Source organism: Salmo trutta, chromosome 21 (assembly GCF_901001165.1).
Source record: "Salmo trutta chromosome 21, fSalTru1.1, whole genome shotgun sequence".
Lineage (NCBI taxonomy): Eukaryota > Metazoa > Chordata > Actinopteri > Salmoniformes > Salmonidae > Salmo > Salmo trutta.
In genome coordinates, this window is record NC_042977.1 from 11,217,855 (window position 1) to 11,240,883 (window position 23,029).

The 23,029-nt window shown below is 42.8% G+C and overlaps 3 protein-coding genes across 4 annotated transcripts; 1 reads left to right on the forward strand and 2 right to left on the reverse strand.

Moving 5' to 3' along the window:
* Positions 1–7,472: 7,472 nt before the first annotated feature.
* Positions 7,473–13,689, reverse strand: LOC115156674 (uncharacterized protein C1orf21 homolog). Its single transcript, XM_029704214.1, has 6 exons — positions 13,552–13,689; positions 12,375–12,510; positions 9,593–9,675; positions 9,359–9,429; positions 9,154–9,214; positions 7,473–8,997 (listed from the first exon to the last, which is right to left on the reverse strand). The coding sequence occupies exons 2-6, from the start codon at positions 12,463–12,465 to the stop codon at positions 8,959–8,961; spliced, it is 345 nt and encodes a 114-aa protein (XP_029560074.1). The 5' UTR covers positions 12,466–12,510; positions 13,552–13,689; the 3' UTR covers positions 7,473–8,958.
* A 235-nt stretch (positions 13,690–13,924) lies between these two features.
* On the forward strand, positions 13,925–20,826 carry LOC115156672 (vesicle-trafficking protein SEC22b-B-like). 2 transcript variants are annotated; one of them, XM_029704212.1, is made up of 5 exons: positions 13,925–14,075; positions 16,046–16,155; positions 16,698–16,858; positions 17,792–17,938; positions 19,984–20,826. In XM_029704212.1, exons 1-5 carry the CDS (start codon positions 14,046–14,048, stop codon positions 20,136–20,138), a joined length of 603 nt encoding a protein of 200 aa, XP_029560072.1. In that variant the 5' UTR covers positions 13,925–14,045; the 3' UTR covers positions 20,139–20,826. The 2 variants fall into 2 exon arrangements, with proteins under 2 accessions (XP_029560072.1, XP_029560071.1); XM_029704211.1 differs by lacking the exon at positions 13,925–14,075 and adding an exon at positions 15,011–15,847.
* Positions 20,785–22,731, reverse strand: imp3 (IMP U3 small nucleolar ribonucleoprotein 3). Its single transcript, XM_029704213.1, has 7 exons — positions 22,476–22,731; positions 22,030–22,137; positions 21,826–21,900; positions 21,612–21,691; positions 21,391–21,442; positions 21,223–21,295; positions 20,785–21,038 (listed from the first exon to the last, which is right to left on the reverse strand). The coding sequence occupies exons 1-7, from the start codon at positions 22,610–22,612 to the stop codon at positions 21,012–21,014; spliced, it is 552 nt and encodes a 183-aa protein (XP_029560073.1). The 5' UTR covers positions 22,613–22,731; the 3' UTR covers positions 20,785–21,011.
* Positions 22,732–23,029: the final 298 nt, after the last annotated feature.

Here is a 23,029-nt window from a genome sequence, read left to right on the forward strand (position 1 = left end):
AGAGCATGCTGGAGAAAAAGTGAATTTGTTATCCTGTTTTATAAAACATTTAGTTGGTGTGACTTCTCATTTAGTTTTGAGTCAGTACCACAAACATTTTAAGTAATAATTACTTTTCATTGACTTCAAAATTGAGTTAAAAACGCCTTGGGGTTTACAATGAGACGTTATCCATGTGCTCTATCTCTCGACTGAACACTGCACCTGAGAATAAATGAATGCTGCCAGACGAGTTTGAGGCAAAAGACATCCTGCGGGGACGGGAGCTGGGATTAAAAATAAAATAAAAAATAGATATAAATATAGGACAAAACACACTTCACGACAAGAGAGACAACACAACATAAAGAGACACCCAAGACAACAATCTAGCAAGGCAGCAACATATGACAATACAGCATGGTAGTAACACAACATGACAACAACATGGTAGCAACACAACATGGTACAAACATTATTGGGCACAGACAACAGCACAAAGGACAAGGAGGTAGAGACAAAAATACATCACGCGAAGCAGCCACAAACGTGAAGGGAACCAGTTAACCACTTGGTAAGCCGACTATTCATCCACCCAAATATTAGAATTATTTATGTTTTCTGGAGGTTGTCTTTGCAGTGTCGGGCTACCAATATAGGCATATGACTCCTCATAGCCTACATAAACAATTACGCATCACAATAATGCATTTGCCTAACTTTGTTGAGCTCAGACCTGGATGACAATGAATAAAGGAATGAGGGAATGAAGGAATGAAGGAATTAATGAAACCTTTATAGGATGTCGCCACAGAATCCTTTTCACAGAATGAAATAGAACATTGTGATATTATTCGTATGACTGTCACAATCAGGCTGTAATCATTTAAGTACAGAACTCTCAAGATATGAACAGTCCATAACTCTACAAACACAACTAAGACAGCAACTTTTCACCGAAGTAGCTATTTATTTGTACCCCCCAAAAAATGTACTTTCAAATAGGGTACGGAGAACAATTGAATGTCAGCTGAGAAAATTCTAATTCAAATTATATCTAAAGAGAATCTAATCACATTATAGGCTCATTTGTCACAGGTGCTGAACCTACAACAGGAGTAGACTTTACTGTCAAATGCTCACTTACGAGCTCTTTCCCAACGATGCAGAGTAAAAAAACAAAAACAAAAAACACCAGAGGAATAAAATACACAAGAATAAATCTATACGGTGCCTTTGTTACGTTACAGCCTTATTCTAATATAGATTTTTTTTTATCCTCAGCAATCTACACACAATACCCCATAACGATAAAGCGAAAAAAAGGTTTTAGAAATTTTAATAATAAAACTTAAAAACAGAAATAACGTATTTACATAAGTATTCAGACCCTTTGCTATGAGACTCGAAATTGAGCTCAGGTGCCTCCTGTTTCCATTAATCATCCTTGAGATGTTTCTACAACTTGATTGGAGTCCACCTGTGGTAAAGTCAATTGATTGGACATGATTTTGGAAAGGCACACACCTGTCTGTCTATATAAGGTTCCACAGTTGACAGTGCATGTCAGAGCTAAAACCAAAGCATGAGGTCGAACCAATTGTCCGTAGAGCGCCGAGACAGGATTGTGTCGAGGCACAGATCTGGGGAAGGGCACCAAAGAATTTCTGCAGCATTGAAGGTCCCCAAGAACACAGTGGCCTCCATCATTCTTAAATGGAAGAAGTTTGGAACCACCAAGACTCTTCCTAGAGCTGTCCGCCTGGCCAAACCGAGCAATTGGGGGAGAAGGGCCTTGGTCAGGGAGGTAACCAAGAATCCGATGGTCACTCTGACAGAACTACAGAGTTCTTCTGTGGAGATGGGATAACCTTCCAGAAAGACAACCATCTCTGCAGCACTCCACCAATCAGACCTTTATGGTAGAGTGGCCAGACGGAAGCCACTCCTCAGTAAAAGGCACATGACCGCCTGCTTGGTGTTTGCCAAAAGGCACCTAAAGATTCTCAGACCATGAGAAACAAGATTATCTGGTCTGATGAAACCAAGATTGAACTCTTTGGCCTGAATGCCAAGCGTCACATCTGGAGGGAACCTAGCATCATCCCTAAGGTGAAGCATGGTGGTGGCAGAATCATGCTGTGGGGATGTTTTTCAGCAGCAGGGATTGGGAGACTAGTCAGGATCAAGGCAAAGATGAACGGAGTAAAGTACAGAGAAATACTTGATGAAAACCGGCTCCAGAGCTCTCTGGACATCAGACTGGGGCGAAGGTTCACCTTCCAACAGGACAATGACCCTAATCACACAGCCAAGTCAACGCAGGACTGGCTTCGAAACAAGTCTCTGAATGTCCTTAAGTGGCCCAGCCAGAGCCCGGACTTAAACCTGATCGAACATCTCTGGAGAGACCTGGAAATAGCTGACAGAGCTTGAGAAGATCTGCAGAGAAGAAGGGGAGAAACTCCCCACATACAGGTGTGCCAAGCTTGTAGTGTCATACCCAAGAAGACTCGAGGCTGTAATCACTGCCAAAGGTGCTTCAACAAAGTAGTGATTAAAGGGTCTGAATACTTATATTATATTTATATGTAATATTTCAGATTTTAATTTTTATAAATTAGCAAACATTTCTAAAAAAAAATGTTTTGCTTTGTGATTATGAGGTATTGTGTGTAGATTAATGAGGGGAAAAAAACTATTGAATCAATTTTAGAATAAGGCTGTTACCTAACAAAATGTGGAAAAAGTCAAGGGGTCTGAATACTTTCCGAAGGGAATACCAGTACCATATCAATGTGCAGGGGTATGAGGTTGATATGTAGGCAGAGATAAAGTGACGATCAGGATAGATAATAATAAGAGTAAAAAAGCAAAAAACAAAGTAGCAGGAGCGTATATAATGAGTGTACGTATAAATGTGTGAAAGTGAGTGAGTGTGTGTGTGTGTTTGTCATCAGTATGCGTGTGTGTGTGTAAGTGTGAGATGTTCAGTGTAAGTGTGTGTGGGTAGAGTCTCGTGGGTGTGCATAGAGTCAGTGCAAATAGAGACAATGCAGATAATCCGGATAGCCACTTGATTAGCTATTCAGCAGTCTTATGGTTTAGGGATGAAAGCTGTCTCGTAGACTGTTGGTCCTAGAACCTATGCTCTGGGACCACTTGCCTGATGGTAGCAGAGAGAACAGTTCATGACTTGGGTGGCTGACATATTTGGCAATTTTTCGGGCCTCCTCTGACACTGCCTGATATGTACTGGGCCATCCGCACCATCCTCTGTAGCACCTTGATATGTATGTACTGGGCCGTCCGCACCACCCTCTGTAGCACCTTGCGGTCGATGACGGTGCAGTTGCCATACCAAGCAGTGATGCAGCCAGTCAAGATGCTCTCAATGACGCAGCTGTAGAACTTCTTGAGGATCTGAGGGCCCATGCCAAATCTTTTCAGCCTCCTGAGAGGAAATAGGCGTTGTCGTGCCCTCTTCACGACTGTGCTGTTGTGTGTGGAGCATGTTAAGTTCTTATGATGTGGAAGCTAGGAACTAGAAGCTCTCAACCCGCTCCACTACAGCGCCGTCGATGTGGATTTTGAGTAGGAATAGCTATGATATCTAACATGTTAAATTATGAACAATTTTGCCCAGGTAACTGTTGGCTGTGTTTTTGTTTGTTGTGATGTACCAAATGCCTTTTACGTGTTAAATTTACTGTTATAGGCTAGCCTTAATATTTGTCTATACGTTTTCCAGTTGACGCTATCAGAAAGTGTTTTGAACATTGAGAAAGAATGTTAATTAAAGTTGTCATCCTTGCAAATGTTTTGTTTTTCACTGAAACCATAAGCACTGACTATCTAATAAGAGTGAGCACACTAACTGCAATAAATACAATTGGCAAGTATAATAGCATTGCAGATTTTCAGTAAGAAGTGAGTCTTCCAACGCACAAATTGAACTCAACAGAAGAGCTATGAGAAGCACCTGCCTTTCTGGTGCTGCAGACCAGGTCCATGATTGATGGAGGTGATCCACACTAGCACAGTTTACTGAAGTTTCACACCGAATCAAATATTTGCTTTTGTAGTTTCATTATTTTCTTTACACAGTATATCTTAGTTAAAACCAAAAAAACACATATTTACCTAAATAAAGGGAGTTAGAAGTGCCCCGGGATTTATAACACCTCCAACAATTTTTCACCTGGAACCTTAATACATTGCTTCCGAGTAGGTCTGTGCTATCTGGGATCATTGGGACTTCCGAGGGACATGCCAAGGAACCCAGACAGCAATGACCGTTCCGAATGAGCACTTTCACATCATTCACACATTGTTGTCAGCAGCAACACATTTGATGTGATGGGGGTGTAAAGGGATTTACAAAATATAGTCAACAAAATTTAGATGAGGAATTAATGTCGGAGTGTGATTGAGGAACCACTGCCCCCTAACTGGGTTTTACAGCCATCCAATGGTAAGTGCCAAATGCCATCAAGAAACGTCATGTCCTAGCCAATGTTTGCTAGTAAGATGGCATCAGCAACAACAATAACTGATGCAGTACTAGCTAACGTTTTAAACCTCTACCGTCATGCTCATGTTTTTAGTACCAGCATCTGATCAACCTGGATGTTGGAAACAGTGCTCAAGTGCATGGAGCTTTCTTGGTTTACCTGGATTTTGCTGAACTAAGGTGAGTCAATCATGAATTGGATCCACGATCAACTAACAGTGTTCTGCGTCATCAAAACCCACTAGAGCTCTCAGGTGAGTGCTACCGATGATATCAGTTGGATAAACCGAGGCTACATAAAATGTCAACTAAGTACTTTGCAATGACAACCCGTTATTAGCCTGGGGTACCTAGTGCCCGTGACTCATGCCCGGTGACTGTGCCCACATTAGTTAGCCGGCGAATCATCTCTGTCCTTTTCACTATGGTGCGTCAGTGTAAAGATGTGAGTCGTGTGGGGGGGGGGTGCTCTGAGCTGCGACTGGTGTCGCCGGAGGGAAGGGAGAAGGATGGAAAGCCCAGACGGTGCCCCCACTACCTGAACACAGAGGCCTGAGCCACAGATGGTGAGATAAGACTGGTTGTTTTTATTGAATAACCACCCCGTTATAAGACCTCTAAATGCAAGGAAGGTTTAAAGGAATGAATGTACAAGAAGACAACATAAGACTGATGCAAAGCTATACCGAGAATGAATTAGGCCACAGACTAAAAAATTGCCAACACTTGCGGAACACCCGTGGATAATGACCGCACCCCCAAAGGATGTAGGCGAACTGAAACTGGAGTGTGCCTACAGTGTATATTCTTCAGCGTAAGATGATTTCTTTATACACATCAATGATTTGGTCCATCTCTGACCTCTTCTCCTCCCTCTCCCAATATGCAGTCAGTGCTGGTCAGAGGGTCGACCATGCTGCTCTGTGTGTTGGCATCTGACTCCAGCCTGGTGTACCAGACGATGTGTGACGGCCTGCTGACCCCTGTACTAACCGTGGGCATCCAGGACCAGGGCCGCCGGCAGCACTGCAAGAGACGCCAGCAGGAGTGAACCGCAGGAGAACCAAAAGTGACTATGGAAGTGACCGCTGTGTTCTCATTATTCATTCAGCAACGAACCACAGGAGACAGGGACCGTTAGTAGACTGCTATGGTCTGGTAATGAACACTGCAGTGACCAGAAGTGAACCACAGACAATGGCAGGCTTTTGTGGTCTCGTAATGATGAACCAAAGTGCATCTGGGAGATTATTGTTGAGAATTTGCCAGTGTTTTCCCTACCTCAAATTTGGCAGGGAGGGCCTCCCTAGCCTAGCTTTCGTTGCTCCCTACCTGAACTGTTTTTGGGAACCCGGGCATAGCAACTTTGATAGGGTCAATGGCTAGTCTACCAGACCTTTACTTCAACAACATAGCTCAGGCAGTAGGATGCCCTCTCATCCATTTATATGCAGATGATACAGTCTTATACTCAACTGGCCCCTCCCTGGATGTTGCGTTAAACACTCTACAACAAAGCTTTCTTAGTGTCCAACAAGTTCACTCTACCCTTAACCTTGTTCTGAACACCTCCAAAACAAAGGTCATGTAAGAAGAATGCCCCTCTCCCCACAGGTGTGATTACTACCTCTGAGGGTTTAGAGCTTGAGGTAGTCACCTCATACAAGTACTTGGGAGTATGGCTAGACGGTACACTGTCCTTCTCTCAGCACATATCAAAGCTGCAGGCTAAAGTTAAATCTAGACTTGGTTTCCTCTATCGTAATCGCTCCCCTTTCATCCCAGCTGCCAAACTAACCCTGATTCAGATGACCATCCTACCCATGCTAGATTACAGAGACATCATTTATAGATCGGCAGGTAAGGGTGCTCTCGAGCGGCTAGATGTTCTTTACCATTCGGCCATCAGATTTGCCACCAATGCTCCTTATAGGACACATCACTGCACTCTATACTCCTCTTCAGTTCGCTGCAGCTAGCGACTAGAAAGAGCTGCTCAAACTTAAACTGGACAGTTTTATCTCAATCTTTTCATTCAAAGACTCAATCATGAACACTCTTACTGACAATTGTGGTTGCTTTGCGTGATGTATTGTTGTCTCTACCTTCTTGCCCTTTGTGCCGTTGTCTGTGCCCAATAATGTTTGTACCGTGTTTTGTGCTGCTACCATGTTGTGCTCCTGCAATGTTGTGTTTCTACCATGTTGTTGTCATATTGTTTTACTACCATGCTGTGTTGTCATGTGTTGCTGCCATGCTATGTTGTCGTCTTAGGTCTCTCTTTATGTAGTGTTGTGGTGTCTCTCTTGTCGTGATGTGTGTTTTGTCCTATATTTTTTATTTATTTTTAATCCGAGCCCCCGTCCCCCACAGGAGGCCTTTTGGTTTTTGGTAGTAAGTCATTGTAAATAAGAATTTGTTCTTAACTGACTTACCTAGTTAAATAAAGGTTAAATAAAAAAATTAAAAGCCTACATAAAATATAACAGACACTGAGGCTGCGAAAATCTGAAATATGAGGGAAAGATTAAGACGTCCATAACCGCCTTCACAAGGTGCTACAGTCTCTGTGGGCCTGAGGGTTTGTGTTTTAACTTCTCTGACAATTGACACACAATCGATCATCAAAGACACTGTGAAATGCAGTCGGACATTACCCCTGAGAGGAATTGAATTGAATTAAATGTCCATACAGTACCTCCATTAAGCAACAGGTTAATGTAGCAGACTGCAGTAGGCCACTACCAAATGGCACCACTCAGAACTTGTACAGTCCACTGTGAGAGACTAGCTATAATAACTGTAACACGGCGTTTTGTTGTGTGACGTCTCGACTACCCATTTACTTTGCATTTTTAAACTGTAGAGGGCAGCATTAAACCTGCCGTGGATGCTTCATTTATATCATTGCTACGCCATCATTTGACATTGACAGATAAAGACTACAGTAACAAAAAAACTCGGCTGTGCCTGTGCATCATTAGGTAATAGTAACACCACAAGAACTGTACGTGCAACCATTTTGTTGGACAAATTATAGTACGGTGACCTGAAAACATTTCTTGTTTTTTTTAGTTGACTACAATAAAAATAAAAAAACATTTGAACATGAAAAACAAGCACACAAAAATGACCATGACAACAAATGCAAAGACCATTGCATGATCTATGCTCCTAATACAGTATACTGCCTGTAGATTTAACACTGAGGTGGTCTTAACAGGTAAGAAGAACAGATAGTGACAGTAGGGTCCTAGGGAAATAAGTGTGTGTGTGTGTGTGTGTGTGTGTGTACACAAATGGTACAACAAATCCTAATGAAGAGGTAGGCTCGCCTACAAAAGACAATGACTAGAACACTTCAACCCTGAGCATTAAAATGAAACAAGAATACCCTACATGGTGAAGTAAGTAGACATAGACAGACTATGAATCGCATATGAACATACTGTAGAAAAGAAGATTCAAAAAGTGTCTTGGAATGCAGGAAGTAAGTAACCTCGGTTTCCCCTCCAAGGGTGTGTTGATTGGGGTGGCACGCTTGGAATGTTGCAGATAGATATACACTACATAGAGATAATGATATAATGCAATGATAAGGAGCATCAGCAGCTGTATTCGTGTTTCTATCTGCAATGCTCAACGTTTCAGCCACCTGGATCGCATTCATTAGGGAACACTGTAGAAAAAAAAACATTTTGCTAATGGAAAATGTCAACTGCCGCTTCTTATTCGAAAGGCCCTCCCCGTTTCAGGACGTTTTCTTCCATTTGGTGCCTAATGAATACGACCCTGGAATAAATTCCCAGATTCATTTTCCTCTGCTCTCCATTACCTCCACTGTTCATAATCCAATCAGAATCAGATAAGGATTGACAAATGTTCTTTGAGACCGATACCACCATCATGGTTATTTGTCGTGGCTTTAGTCAATGACATGGGTTCAAAATGACTGGAAGTCCAGTGTCGTTTAAAGGACCACAGTCACAGAGTCTAGAGCAGCTGCTGTACTTAGTGTGAAGGGTAACCATGGCGACAGACTTGGAGAGTTGTTCAAAATGATACGCCTGGTGCATGGAAGTAGTCCCAGCCATGACTTGTAACATTGCTCCTTTTGGGGGGGGGGGGGGGAAACATTGTCGCAATGGACTCAAACATCTGTTACGGGGAGACGGTTGTAGATATAGACAGTGTGGTAAGCAAAGGTGCTTGATTTTGGGTCAACGTGTCTCCCCCTCCATCCACGAAACGGGCCAGTCCAAAAGGAGGAGGGGCCATTGGGTAAGGTATATGTGGTACAGTCTGTCCATGCCATTGGAAAAATCCAGTGGAGGCAGGTGGAGGGAGAAATGGGAGGATGGGCTCATTGTAACGGCTGGAGTGGAATGGCTCATCGTAATGGCTGAAATGACACCAGCCATTGGACAAATCCTTCCTCTCAGGGGAGCAGATAGCGGACCTCAGTGCTATGTCATATCCTCTTCCTCTGAGCAGTAGTCCTGCCCCTGAAAAAGCAAAGCAGAAGATGGAGTTATCCCCTGACACTGACCCCCCCCACATGATTTCAGCTCTGCCCCAGATCAGTTTGGCTGTCTTGCCAACCCCTACGGTCATTGTCATGCCGAAGTTAACAGATCTGGAACCAGGCTCTCTCTACTCACCTTTTCTATCTTCTCATCCAGCATCCTGAAGAACTCTTGCTGGCTCTCTGAAGAATGGATACTGTGGAGAAAGAAACGAGCCATTCACACTAAAGGGTTATGGTCAGTTGCATTTCAACTCTGTTAGTTCAGGGACGGAAAGGGGACAGCAAACACTGCATTCATTTGTGTCACGATGACAACAAAAATAGTTAGTTCGACTCACTGTGTCTTCCCATTGCCATTTGATCCTGTGTCATCTGTGCGTTGGACCCTAGTGAGCAAGGCAGTCTTCTCCTGAAACACACAGGGCCATCATAAATCACTGGCAGAATCATTTTGTAGGTGTACAGTATGTAGGTGTAGAGGTTAACCCTCGACTAACGTCCCTTACTAACTTTTAGAGGGTTCATAAAAAATGTAAATAAATTTTAAAAAATACAATTCTGGCCGTTCTCACCGTGCTGTCCTGGTTGCAGGTGTTCAGTCTTTCCTCTTCTCCATTGATATACTTGACCTTTTCCACTCCTTTTTTGTACTCGTCTGTAAAAAAAAACAAAAAAAAAAACAGTGAGCTATAGGAGGATGTGGCACTAGTACTACAAATGAACACATCCCTTTCAGTCCGACTCCTGATGCAGAAGCTAAACGCAGTGTAGATGAGAACGGGTGGGTCTTCTAACGTTGGCATGCGTTAGCCAAGTTGCAATAAAGGCTTTCTAAATTTTCTACACGCGAGTGCCTTTATGTTTCTGCTCTTATGCGATTGTTAACACTACCAGCGACATCAACTTATTTTTCCTTGTGACGATACATTTTTACTCGATAGCTCCATGGAATTAGAGCAGCCACTCAGGATATTCCCGATCCATTAGATTGACCAGGAATCGACTGTTCATCCGGATATGAGGAGAGGAGCTGCAGTAATCACTAGAATCCAGGTCAATTGTTCTTTCAGTCCAATACTTGACAAAAAGAATTACTTGATCAAATTAACAGTTGAAAGAAAATCCCCCCCCCCCATTGACTCTGTACCGGTACCCCCCCGTATATAGTCTCGCTATTGTTATTTACTGCTGCTCTTTAATTACTTGTCACTTTTTTTTTTCTTATTCTTGTACGTATTATTTGAAACGACATTGTTGGTTAGGGGCTGGTAAGTAACCATTTCACTGTAAGGTCTACACCTGTTGTATTGGGCGCACGTGACTAATAACATTTGATTATGAAGACTATAACCTTGGTAAGGGCGTTATGAGCACTTACATGTTAACTGTCTTGGAACTGTGAATAGCATGCTTGGGACCGAATGGTTTAGATGTATGACTCTCCTCTCGGACTACTCCCTGAGGTTGCTGCACTATCATTAGCAGCACCACCAGCCACTATTTAAGTAAAGCATGTGGGTAGGTATGCTAGTACTCAAGTGTGTTGTAAACTCAGCAAAAAAAGAAGCGTCCTCTCACTGTCAACGGCGTTTATTTTCAGCAAACTTGACAGGTGTAAATATTTCTATGAACATAACTAAATTCAACAACTGAGACATAATCTGAACAAGTTCCACAGACATGTGACTAATAGAAATTGAATAATGTGTCCCTGAACAAAAGGGGGGGGTCAAAATCAAAAGTAACAGTCAGTATCTGGTGTGGCCACCAGCTGCATTAAGTACTGCAGTGCATCTCTTCCTCATGGACTGCACCAGATTTGCCAGTTCTTGCTGTGAGATGTTACCCCACTCTTCCACCAAGGCACCTGCAAGTTCCCAGACATTTCTGGGGGGAATGGCCCTATCCCTCACCCTCTGATCCAACAGGTTCCAGACGTGCTCAATGGGATTGAGATCTGGGTTCTTCACTGGCAATGGCAGAACACTGACATTCCTGTCTTGCAGGAAACCACGAGCAGTAAAAGCAGTATGGCTGGTGGCATTGTAATGCTGGAGGGTCATGTCAGGATGAGCCTGCAGGAAGGGTACCACATGAGGGAGGAGGATGTCTTCCCTGTAAGGCACAGCGTTGGGATTTCCTGTAATGACAACAAGCTCAGTCCGATGATGCTGTGACACACCACCCCAGACCACGACGGACCCTCCACCTCCAAATCGATCCTGCTCCAGAGTACAGGCCTCGGTGTAACGCTCATTCCTTCGACGATAAACGCGAATCCGACCGTTACCCCCGGTGAGACAAAACCGCGACTCGTCAGTGAAGAGCACTATTTGCCAGTCTTGTCTGGCCCAGCGATGGTGGGTTTATGCCCATAGGCGACATTGTTGCCGGTGATGTCTGGTGAGGACCTGCCTTACAACAGGCCTACAAGCCCTCAGTCCAGCCTCTCTCAGCCTATTGCGGACAGTCTGAGAACTGATGGAGGGATTGTGCGTTCCTGGTGTAACTCGGGCAGTTGTTGTTGCCATCCTGTACCCGCTTGTGTGATGTTCGAATGTACTAATCCTGTGCAGGTGTTGTTACACGTGGTCTGCCACTGCGAGGACAATCAGCTGTCCGTCCTGTCTACCTGTAGTGCTGTCTTAGGCGTCTCACTGGACGCACATTGCAATTTATTGCCGTGGCCACATCTGCAGTCCTCATGCTTCCTTGCAGCATGCCTAAGGGACCCTGGGCATCTTTCTTTTGGTGTTTTTCAGAGTCAGTAGAAAGGCCTCTTTAGTGTCCTAAGTTTTCAAAATTGTGACCTTAATTGCCTTCCGTCTGTAAGCTGTTAGTGTCTTAACGACCGTTCCACAGGTGCATGTTCATTAATTGTTTATGGTTCATTGAACAAGCATGGGAAACAGTGTTTGAACCCTTTACAATGAAGATCTGTGAAGTTATTTGGATTTTTACACATTATCTTTGAAAGACATGGTCCTGAAAAAGAGACATTTCTTTTTTTGCTGAATTTATGTCGAAACATTCCCAAAATGTGTACAAAATGTAACAAATGAAGCTAACATACCATTCAACATTCTATGTTTCACACAAGCATATCTGTTTATTCCATTTGGCAGACACTTTCATCTAAAGTCATCTGCGCAGAAGCCTACATTTTAAGTATGGGTGGCCCCATCAGGAATTGAACCCACAACCCTTAGCATGGTAAGCGCCACGCACTAACGACTGAGCCACACAGTAAAATACTGTCCCATATGAACGTTCATCTGAACATTCAAAACATTCATTAACCCTGCAGAATAGGCCCCGTACAGGCCTCCAGGTGAATGTGTTCCCAGTACTGACCGGAAAGAAGGTCCCCATTACTGTAGGCTTTACTGCGGCCCTCCTCACCACTTGGCACTGCCGACACCTGCTTGGCCGAGGTGCAGCCCATCTCCTCACCCGCTTTCCTCCTCACCCACGCACATCACAGGCTGACCTAGAGGAAAGAAGGGATGGAGAGAGATTGGTTAGATAGGGAGGAGATTTTAAGGATATTAAGGATGAGGGAGTATCTGACCTTGTGTCAGTGGCAACTTGCCTAGAAGCATTCCACCCAAATGAACAATCCACCATGATTAATTAAAATAAAAAAATCATAAATATCTAGGAATAACCCACTGGCCAAGGCCTTTCACTAAGCCTGCCTAGTTTAGCGATGCGCAGTTGAGAACTACAATCACAACCCACGATCGTACCAGCTGCACCTCACACAATAGGCCATTCAAAAGCTCTCGCGATGCCAATGGTGCCAACGCACCGTATAATCTTCTGCGAACCGGTTAGATTGTTGGGCACCAGCGAACGGGGGGACGTGACAAGTAAGACTATACGTTCGTGACCCAATCAATTTATCGTCCAAGTCTTGACATGGTAGACCGAGAGAGTATGCAAATAATAGCTTGTTGTGTGTGCTATTGAGGCATTATGGTTGTTAGTCAAGAGCAGATACATTTTCATAGCATAAGCCCTCGAATGGAGACTGGTCTGACGACCTGATTATTATTGGACAGACGGGTCTCTGGTTGAGCGCACTGATCTGATGAGCTGTGTCCAGCTGCGATGTCAGCTGACCGATTGGACTGTCATCACGTTTCGATATTCTACTGTATTCTACTGAGTTAGTGCGATGACATTAGAAAGCTATATGAAAATGTAGGCTATGTTATCATCATGCTATTTCAGTGCATCGATGATGCTATCAATTGAGCTGTATTTATAGGCAGGCAGCTGGCAGCATCCATTGCTATTTCATTTCATAACTGAAAACTGAAAAAACGGCACCAATATTGACTCGAATATCATCGAAAAACTGAAGGCTGAATGTTTGCTATTGACTGTAATAACAGAAAATGCAATAGAGCACGGTTCCATTGCACAACGATTCCCTATACAAAGATCCAGGCAACATCCATAAACAAACAAAACGACCAATACAAATATCCAATGTTATCCCAAGTACAAACATTAGCAAATTTACCATTTTTTACAGGATCTGTCCATGGTTCTGCCTGTATTGGTTCTTGGAGTTTCGACCGGATTCAAACGACAGGCGCCCGCATCGGGGACAGCATCTGCACCTCTCAATACACCGTCAGACATTAGCAATCGAGATGCTATCCGCCTGGCTCACTGTCTGGTCCGGTCTGGAGAATAATTAGTGAAAGTGATGACACAAATGGTTGTTTCTTGATGATTTTCAGACATTACCCAGAACATTTTAAAAAATGTAATCGAGCCTCATGAGACTTAACTATATTTTAATATTATGGCTGAAAGAACATTCACATAAAACATCTGACTTGTGTGTAGTTTCGGTGGACAGAGCTGTGTGGGTCAATTGTGGGGATGCTGGGTATCAGAAATATCCGGTGCAAGAGAGTCCGTTTGAGGTTGCCAGGTTTCGAGCAGTGCAGTCGGTGTTATGCTGAAGCAGTGAGGAAATTCTCCATGGTAATTAATTGTACCTCGTAGATGGAACGGAAAACCCAGAAGATTGATGAGGTAATAGCAGCAGAGAAGCTTTGGGTGTCAGAGATTTTAGTGAAGAAGAACTACAGGGGGTTCTGAGAGAAGGGGTTCCATAGGATCTGTTAGAGCCAAAAGAGTGGGAAAGGGTGGTGTGTTTGTTGGGGATAGTGGCGTTTATGTAAAGTCTGCCATTTATTTTTCCCATTCCCCTTTTTTTGTGAAATCTGGAGGGTACAATTTTGAACAAATGTGCAATTCACACTCCGACCTGTGAAAGGCAGCTTGAAAACCAAACCAAGAATAAGAAGAAAGTTTAGAGCATAGAGATAGATAGAGGGCTCGTCTTTGTATCTGTGACAGCATGGGCAGCGCCATATCTCCATTTTAAAGTAGTCCATTTTCTTCTTCTCGATTCGCTGATCCCTTCTTATGTCCCGGTAGGACATGACTCCAACAGGGTCACCAGGAGGGCTCAGCCAATGAAGTTAGAAGTCTCACCCAGTTGACTACATTAAAATGGTGGAAGCACTCAATGGTGCTGCTCATGCTAAAAAGGCCTTTTGGCCACTACAGGCCTCTCTATCATTCTCTATGGTTGAGTTGCCGTCAGACCCAATTCCAGGGCGCAACAACAAGATCTTCCACTAGTTACCACAGCCACAAAGTCAAATTGGCTACATATTACAAATGTATTAAAACTAAAATTCTCTTTTTGGTCTTAATTGAAGGTTAAGGCTAGGCATACGGTTAGCAGTGTGGTTAAGGTTAGGGTACGCTTTAAAATCAAAATTTAAAAAGAAATTGTAGAAATAGGCGGGGTTTATGTGGCTGTGATAACTAGTGACGACCTTTCGCGCATTGAGGGTTGTGTGACTTGAGGGAGTACACAGAGATATTGGAGAAATGTGAAGATAGGAATCCAATTGAGCCACAAATTGAAAAACGTAACGCCTCACCGAGCAGACGGTCGACCAATCGTGTCCACGTTGTCATGCTGCGTCACGCAGTTGCTAAGCTAATCGTATCGCAATCCCTTCTTGAAGTCAGTGTATGAGTCGAGAAACCTGTCTATTATCCTACAAAAGTACGTAATATCACGATTCCAAAGCTATACAATATTACAGAGAACAATGTAATTATCTCGGAAAAGATTTGTAATGTTGTAATTATTGTTGACGAAATTCATGCTAATGTTGGGTTTTTGAGCTAGCGCCCAACTCACTCTCATTCACTCCCTGAATGAGAGCTCTCCTTATCCCAGAATGCACCGCGCGGCCCATTGCCGACACATGGGCAACGTAAAGAAGGGAGTTATACGATTCCAATCTCCTCAAAAGTATCTCTGGAGTACAGCTACGACCATAAGTGACTTTTCGTAGCAGGTTAGGAGAGCATTTTAGCTAACCCTAACCTAAGTCTCCTAACCTACTACGAAAAAGTAAATTCCGGTCGTAGCTGTACTCCGTCGAGTCGTGCAGCGTTCAAATGCTAGTTGGGACTAGAACAGTTTAAAATGTTCGACCTGCTAACTGGTTGTAGTTATACACGTGCCGCGTTCAACGAATCAGCAAGTCGTAAATTGTGAACGCGGTATCAGAACCCGCATCGAGCTACCCGGGCGTCAGATTTGACAGCAGAAGCTACGCAGCCAAGTTTATTTGAAGTTTTTACACAGCCAGCAAAAACCTACGACTCAGTCTGTAGTGTGGATTGTAGAGGTTTCAATCAATATGATTTTACTGACAATGATCGCTCGAGTAGCAGATGGTCTGCCACTTGCTGCATCGATGCAAGAAGACGAGCAGGTTTGAATGAGTCACATTTTCTTCCTAGCGAACTTAACGGTTTACAAACACTATTTAGCTAGCTAAATTACATCATATTCTGCTGAATACTACTAACACTTATATTGACTTGTTTTAGAGGCACTTCTATCATCATCGTAGGTGTTTGTTTTAACTGAAAGAATTATTTCATAACCCTTTATCTCTCCCTGTGTTTAGTCAGGAAGAGACTTGCAACATTACCAGAGCCAGGCTAAGCAGCTGTGCCGCAAACTAAATGCCCAGAGTCCCAATAGATGTACTCTGGAGGCTGGGGTCATGTCCTTCCAGTGAGTATGAACTCTATGGAGTCTTCTGTGCTAGCCTGTGTCATTAGTGCCGAGTTTCCAGTCCTAACAAGGCAAAACTCGGGTTTAATGCCACTTTAATAATGTTTACATATCCTACACTACTTATCTCATATGTGTATATACTGTATTTTAAACCATCTATTGCATCTTGCCAATGCCGCATGGCCATTGCGCATCCATACATTTATGTACATATTCTTTTTCAATCCCCTTACATTGTGTGTATAAGGTAGTCGTTGTGAATTTAAGATTTACTTGTTAGCTATTACTGCACTGTCGGAACTAGAAGCGCAAGCATTTCTCTACACTCACATTAACATCTGCTAACCATGTGTATGTGACCAATAAAATTTGATTTGGTTACGTGTTCAGGAAAAACTGTCTCTTAACGATAACCCCCTAGTCTGTGACTGGTCGGCCGCTGTGCTGTATGTAGAAATCTTAATCGGCCTATTTGAGATAAACTGTAATGTATTGTGTTTCTTCCCACTAACGGTTCACATCTGTGTTTGTCTCGCCAGCTATGTAATAGAACATGGCGTGTGCTACTTGGCCTTGTGTGAAGCTGTGTTTCCCAAGAAACTGGTATTTGGGTACCTGGAAGACCTCCAGACAGAATTCAATGAACAGCATGGAAAGAACGTTCCCACAGTCTCCAGGCCGTACTCTTTCATTGAGTTTGGTGAGAACTTTTATTTTTTCAATCATCAACATCCAATTCAAGACACCCTAGGCAAACAAAACATATTTGAAGTAAGGGTGCATAATAGCTGGTAAAAAAGACTACTGTAATTTCCGGACTATAAGCCGCTACTTTTTTCCCCACGCTTTGATCCTCGCGGCTTAAACAATGACGCGGCTAATATATGGATTTTTCCCGCTTTCAAATAATACAAATTTAAAAAACACCTTCCTTGACGTGCTCAGTTTTTTGGCGGCATGAAGCTATCATTAGACCAATGAAATTGCCGAACGGGTTAAGGTCAAACAACTTTTTTGTTTACTGTTTAGATTAAATCGAGCGCTCTCAAACTTCCCATCATTCTGATTACGGTAGTCATTTTGTCACCTTCATCATGGCAAAGACACAGAGAAATGCATATGATGCAGCTTTCAAGTTGAAGGTGATTGATCTGGCTGTTGGAAAAGGAAATAGAGCTGCTGCACGGGAGCTTGGTCTGGAGCAATGACTTTCTTGGTAGGCTACTGTTTTCTGCTAATTTTTTATTTTGTTACAAGCCGTGTTTCGTTAAAGCCTATTTATTTTTGTTACAAGCCGTGTTTCGATAAGCCTGTGTAAAGTTCATTTGTTTCAATGTACCGGTAGGCACCTGCGGCTTATAGACATGTGCGGCTTATTTATATTCATAATATATATATATTTTTTAATTCAGTGGGTGCGGCTTATATTCAGGTGCGCTCAATAGTCCGGAAATTACGGTAGATAAGACTGGCAAAGGAAAATCCCAGTAGACGTCCACCATATTGCGTTTCCCCATCCCTTGTTTTTCAATTCAGCGCAGATGTAAGTAATGACGAGCGGATGCCACATTTAGACTTGAGATGCAGCCTAAACCAACACGTAGTGTGTTATTTGTGTATATTCCTTCCTCAGATGTGTACATCCGGAAGACAAAGAAGAACTACATTGACAGCAGGGCGCGGAGGAACCTGGGCAGCATCAACACAGAACTGCAGGACGTCCAGCGTATCATGGTGGCAAACATTGAAGAGGTCCTGCAACGAGGAGAGGCCTTATCTGGTAATCATCATACCTTGTATAATACACAGCCCTGGCATCAAACCCGCCATAGACATAAAATACACCTAATTCATTTAAAGGGATAGTTCAGCCCAAAATCTACAGTACCAGTCAAAAGTTTGGACACCTACTCATTCAAGGGATTTTCTTTATTTTTTACTATGTTCTACATTGTAGAATAGTGAATTATGAAATGACGTGTATATACAACGTAGAAAATATTAAAAATAAAGGAAAACCCTTGAATGAGTAGGTGTCCAAACTTTTGACTGGGACTGTAAGTTTGTCAGATGTTTTCATACATAAAGTTGTCAAACATTGAGCTGAGTCCATATTCAATACTATCAGTTGTTGAACCACAATATCAATGAAGGTAAAACTGCAGACCTCAATCCCAAATGAATGGAGAAGATGGGCAACATCTATTTCCATATTTTTAAGTGGTGCCTATCTTTCCCATTTAAGATTGAAGCCTGCATTCGGAAAGTATTCAGACCCCTTCCCCTTTTCCTCATTTTGTTAAGTTAGAACCTTATGTAAAATGGATTAAATGAATAAAAAAAAAAATCTACACACAATACCCCATAATGACAAAGCGAAAACATGTTTAGAAATAGCTTATTTGCATAAGTATTCAGACCCTTTGATATGATACTTGAAATTGAGCTAAGGTGCATCCTGTTTCCATAAATCATCCTTGAGATGTTTCTACAACTTGGGAGTCCACCCGTGGTAAATTTAATTGATTAGACATGATTTAGAAAGGCACACACCTGTCTATATAAAAGGTCCCACAGTTGACAGTGCATGTCAGAGCAAAAACCAAGCCATGAGGCCCGCGTCAGGATTGTGTCGAGGCACAGATCTGGGAAGGGTACCAAAAAATATCTACAACATTGAAGGTCCCCAAAACACAGTGGCCTCTATCATTCTTAAGTGGAAGAAGTTCGGAACCACCAAGACTCTTGCTAGGGCAGGCCACCTGGCCAAACTGAGCAATCAGAGAGAGAAGGGCCTTGGTCAGGGAGGTGATCAAGAACACGATGGTCACTCTGACAGAGCTCCGGAGTTCCTCTGTGGAAATGGGAGAACCTTCCAGAAGGACAACCATCTCTGCAGAACTCCACCAATCAGGCCTTTATGGTAGAGTGGCCAGACAAAAGCCACTCCTCAGTAAAAGGCACCTGAGAGCTTGCTTGGAGTTTGCCAAAATGCACCTAAAAGACTGCCCATGAGAAACAAGATTCTCTGGTCTGACGAAACCACGATTGAACTCTTGCGCCTGAATGCCAAGCGTCACGTCTGGAGGAAACCTGGCACCATCTCTACGGTGAATCATGGGTGGCAGCATCATGCTGTGGGGATGTTTTTCAGTGGCAGGGACTGGGAGACTAGTCAGGAAAGATGAACGGAGCAAAGTATAGAGATCCTTGATGAAAACCTGCTCCAGAGCGTTCAGGACCTCAGACTGGAGCAAAGCTTCACCTTCCAACAGGACAATAACCCTAAGCACACAGCCAAGACAACGCAGGACTGGCTTCGGGACAAGTCTCAATGTCGTTGAGTCGCCCAGCCAGAGCCTGGACTTAAACATCTCTGGAGAGATCTGAAAATAGCTGTGCAGCAACACTCCCCATCCAACCTGACAGAGCTTGAGAGGATCTGCAGAGAAGAATGGGAGAAACTCCCCAAATACAGATGTGCCAAGCTTGTAGCGTCATACTCAAAAAGACTTGAGGCTGTAATCGCTGTCAAAGGTTCTTCAACAAAAGTACTGAGTAAAGGGTCTGAATACTTATCTAAATGTGATACTTAAAAAAATATACATTTGCAAAATTGTCTTAACCTGTTTTTGCTTTGACATTGTGGTATTGTTTGTAGATTGACGTGGGGAAAAAAGCAATTTTAATCCATTTTAGAATAAGGCCGTAACGTAACAATGTGGAAAAGTCAAGGGGTCTGAATACTTTCCGAATGCACCCTAACACAGCTTTTATTGGTCACACTGCAGTCGGCAAATTTTTTATTAATATTTTTCCCTCCAGCTCTCGACACCAAAGCCAGCGATCTGTCCAGCCTTTCAAAGAAGTACCGCAGCGATGCCAAGTACCTCAACACCCGATCCATCTATGCCAAGATAGCAGCCGGGGCAGTCTTCTTCATTACAATCATCGTCTATATGCGTTTCTGGTGGATCTGATGGAATGGCATAAGGACTTTGAAGTTAGTCTGGATTCCCTTTTAAACTCACTGGTACCTGTTAATTATAGGCTGCCATATTGGTGGTTTCTGTTAACAGCAAAGCTTAAGTTCCCACATCGATGCCTTTATAGGGAGAGACCTTGTAAGTATTGGATGAGTGGATGGAACTTCAGCTCTGTCATGTCTCATGCCTATGGCACTGTTTGATTAATCATGTCAAATAACCAGGATTTTAATTAGAAGCCTTTCCAGAAATGAGAATTAGACCAAAAAATTAAAGCAATTGTCTGAGGATGGTGCTGGACCATCTGACAAAAATAAGGGGATAGATTGATTGGAAAAGGTTCAAATCCAGGTCATGTGACATGATTAACCAAACACAGGTTCCTTCAACACCTGTATAAAGATACTGCCCTGTGGTTGGTAATGTGAGCAAAGTGGAGCGTTCTGAATTCGTAGTGCTTGTATAATCCCATTAGCTGGAATATAAAAGGGATTGAAAATGCAATAGTTTACTTTGTAAAAAAAAAATGTCACTTTGAAGGACAATTCTATCTATATGCAAATGGTCATAAGTGTGAAACAACCCTTTACCATGGCAAAAAAGTTGTTTATTGTTTACGAAGGTTACATTACTTGAAAAAGTATTTGTTGAAATGTATATTTATTTATAAAATTTTAAACACTACATCTTGAACACTCCTTCCCTCCAAAGAAAATACAGTCCCATACACACTCGCAGTCAAACACACACCATGCTTAAACATGGGCTCGCTCATACTTGTAATGCACACACATGCAAGCCTCTTCACATTCCTCTTGTCCTTCCCATGGGTGATGAATGACCCGACCGACGGTGAATACTGTAGGTCTACACCACAAGATCAAAGTCATCCCTCTGGAAAACAAAGGGCACCAAGGAGACAGTCAGAATCCCCATTTGTACAACAGGATTTACCATCAGACTAGACCAGCTTATCTTATATCCAAACACATATGCCTGGGACCTTTGGGCTATTTAAACATAAACAAATTGATCTTTGTCAGACTTCTTGATTATCTTAGACAGTGGTCTCTCTCACCTCCTCATTGTAGGTCATGACGTGCTGTTTGATCTTTGAAGAGTCAACCCATGTTACAAAGTCTTCCATATTTCTGATGAAATAAAACATTTAGGATTTTGGGGGACCGACGAGATGTCAGAAGGGAAGAAAAGTACCAAAAGTGGTCAGACAAAACCCAACACTTACCTAGTGACAAGGAAAGCTGCATCTGTGACAATCTCTGGTCCCACACGCACATCTAAGGTACAGTCAAGGACACAAAGCACTACATAGATAGTCCAACACACAATAACAATCTAATTGACATTTCAGTCTATGATCCCTACAAGAGGGTACAAAAAAAACACCATTGCCACAGCATGCGCACAGGCGCTACATCACTAGTACTGTGACCGTATGAAGGATACGTCCCTGTTCGATGAAGGTGATGGCCGTCGTCAGGTTCTGAGCCATTCTTAAGCTAACCATTATGGTGGGTAGCCGCCTCCTGGAAATCAGAGAGATGGAGATAGGACAGAATTAGGACAGAATTGAGCCAGAAGTATTGCAAGCGATGGGTAGAATGCAACATCTACTTTTACTCTTACTATTGTTATTGAGAGATGGAATGGGTTTATTCACCTGCAGAATGAAGAGGCTGTGACTTTCTCTGTAAGAGCCAGGTTCTGTTTGGTGGGGATCAGCCCAGTACCGTACCTTTCAGAAGAGATGCCTAATGTTAGACACCATCATCACTCTAGTACATTTGTGTTACCCACGTTACTTTTAGAGGACATACAGTTTCCTGTGGGCACAGGGGCCAAATACGGTCACACTGATACTCACAGTTTCTCAAGTAGTTGACCTGTGCTGTGGGCTCTGAAGCCATCTCTCTCGTCCAGATCACGTATCTTCTGAGCAAGCTCTCTGATGTTACGGCTCAACTTATTGTACCTATGGATATAACGTTAGCAGACTGTGGCTAATCAAAAAACACTGAGGCTGCTGAGTAGGGACAGAGTTCTAGGGGTTGTCAATGTGCTAAAAATGCCTCCACATAGAACACATTTGAATACAATAGATGGAATTATATGATTGGATGTTCGCCCATATCGAAGCCATCATTGAACTAGAATGCAGCCTGTAGGTAGGCCTTTTTAGAATTAGGAATAGTCACCCTTATTATACTATATACCAAATGAACAATCAAAAACTAAACTGATTCACTTAAACACATTTTACATATAGCTGGAGACATAAAACAAAAAAAGGCCATAAAACCGCATACTCACTTGGTGTAGTCTTCTCTCTTCTCGATGTGATACTTCCGCAATACTTTCACCTCGTGCAGGTTGTTGTCTACCTCCCAGTTGATAAAGTCAACCTTCTTCAAAAGCTTCTGCTCATGAAATTTCAATTTTCGAACCATTTTGCCGAAATAATTTTGTAGCTAGAAAACTAACATTTATTTACCAAGATAAATTTACTTCCACGCTTTCCTGACCGAGAGGAAGCGCGTGTTTTTCTTCTTCGGCGACCTGGTGCTGATTCGCAAAGAAAGAGAATCCTACCGCCAAAAATAAATAAATCAATTGGCGATACCGCCATCTACTGCGCAGGAGTATGTACTTGTAACTGCACGTACATGTCGCATGTGGCTAGTCGAACGCCGAACTCTTTATTGAGACCATGCAGAAACGCCAATCCGTGGTCGAGTGAGTGCCACATTTTCATTTGTGCCAAAATCTAAATAAAATAAAAGTTATCTTGCTAATTCAGCAGGCTATGGTGTGAAATAGGCTTGTTGAAGTGCTCTCTTCTTTTTATCATTACTTAACGTTAATAA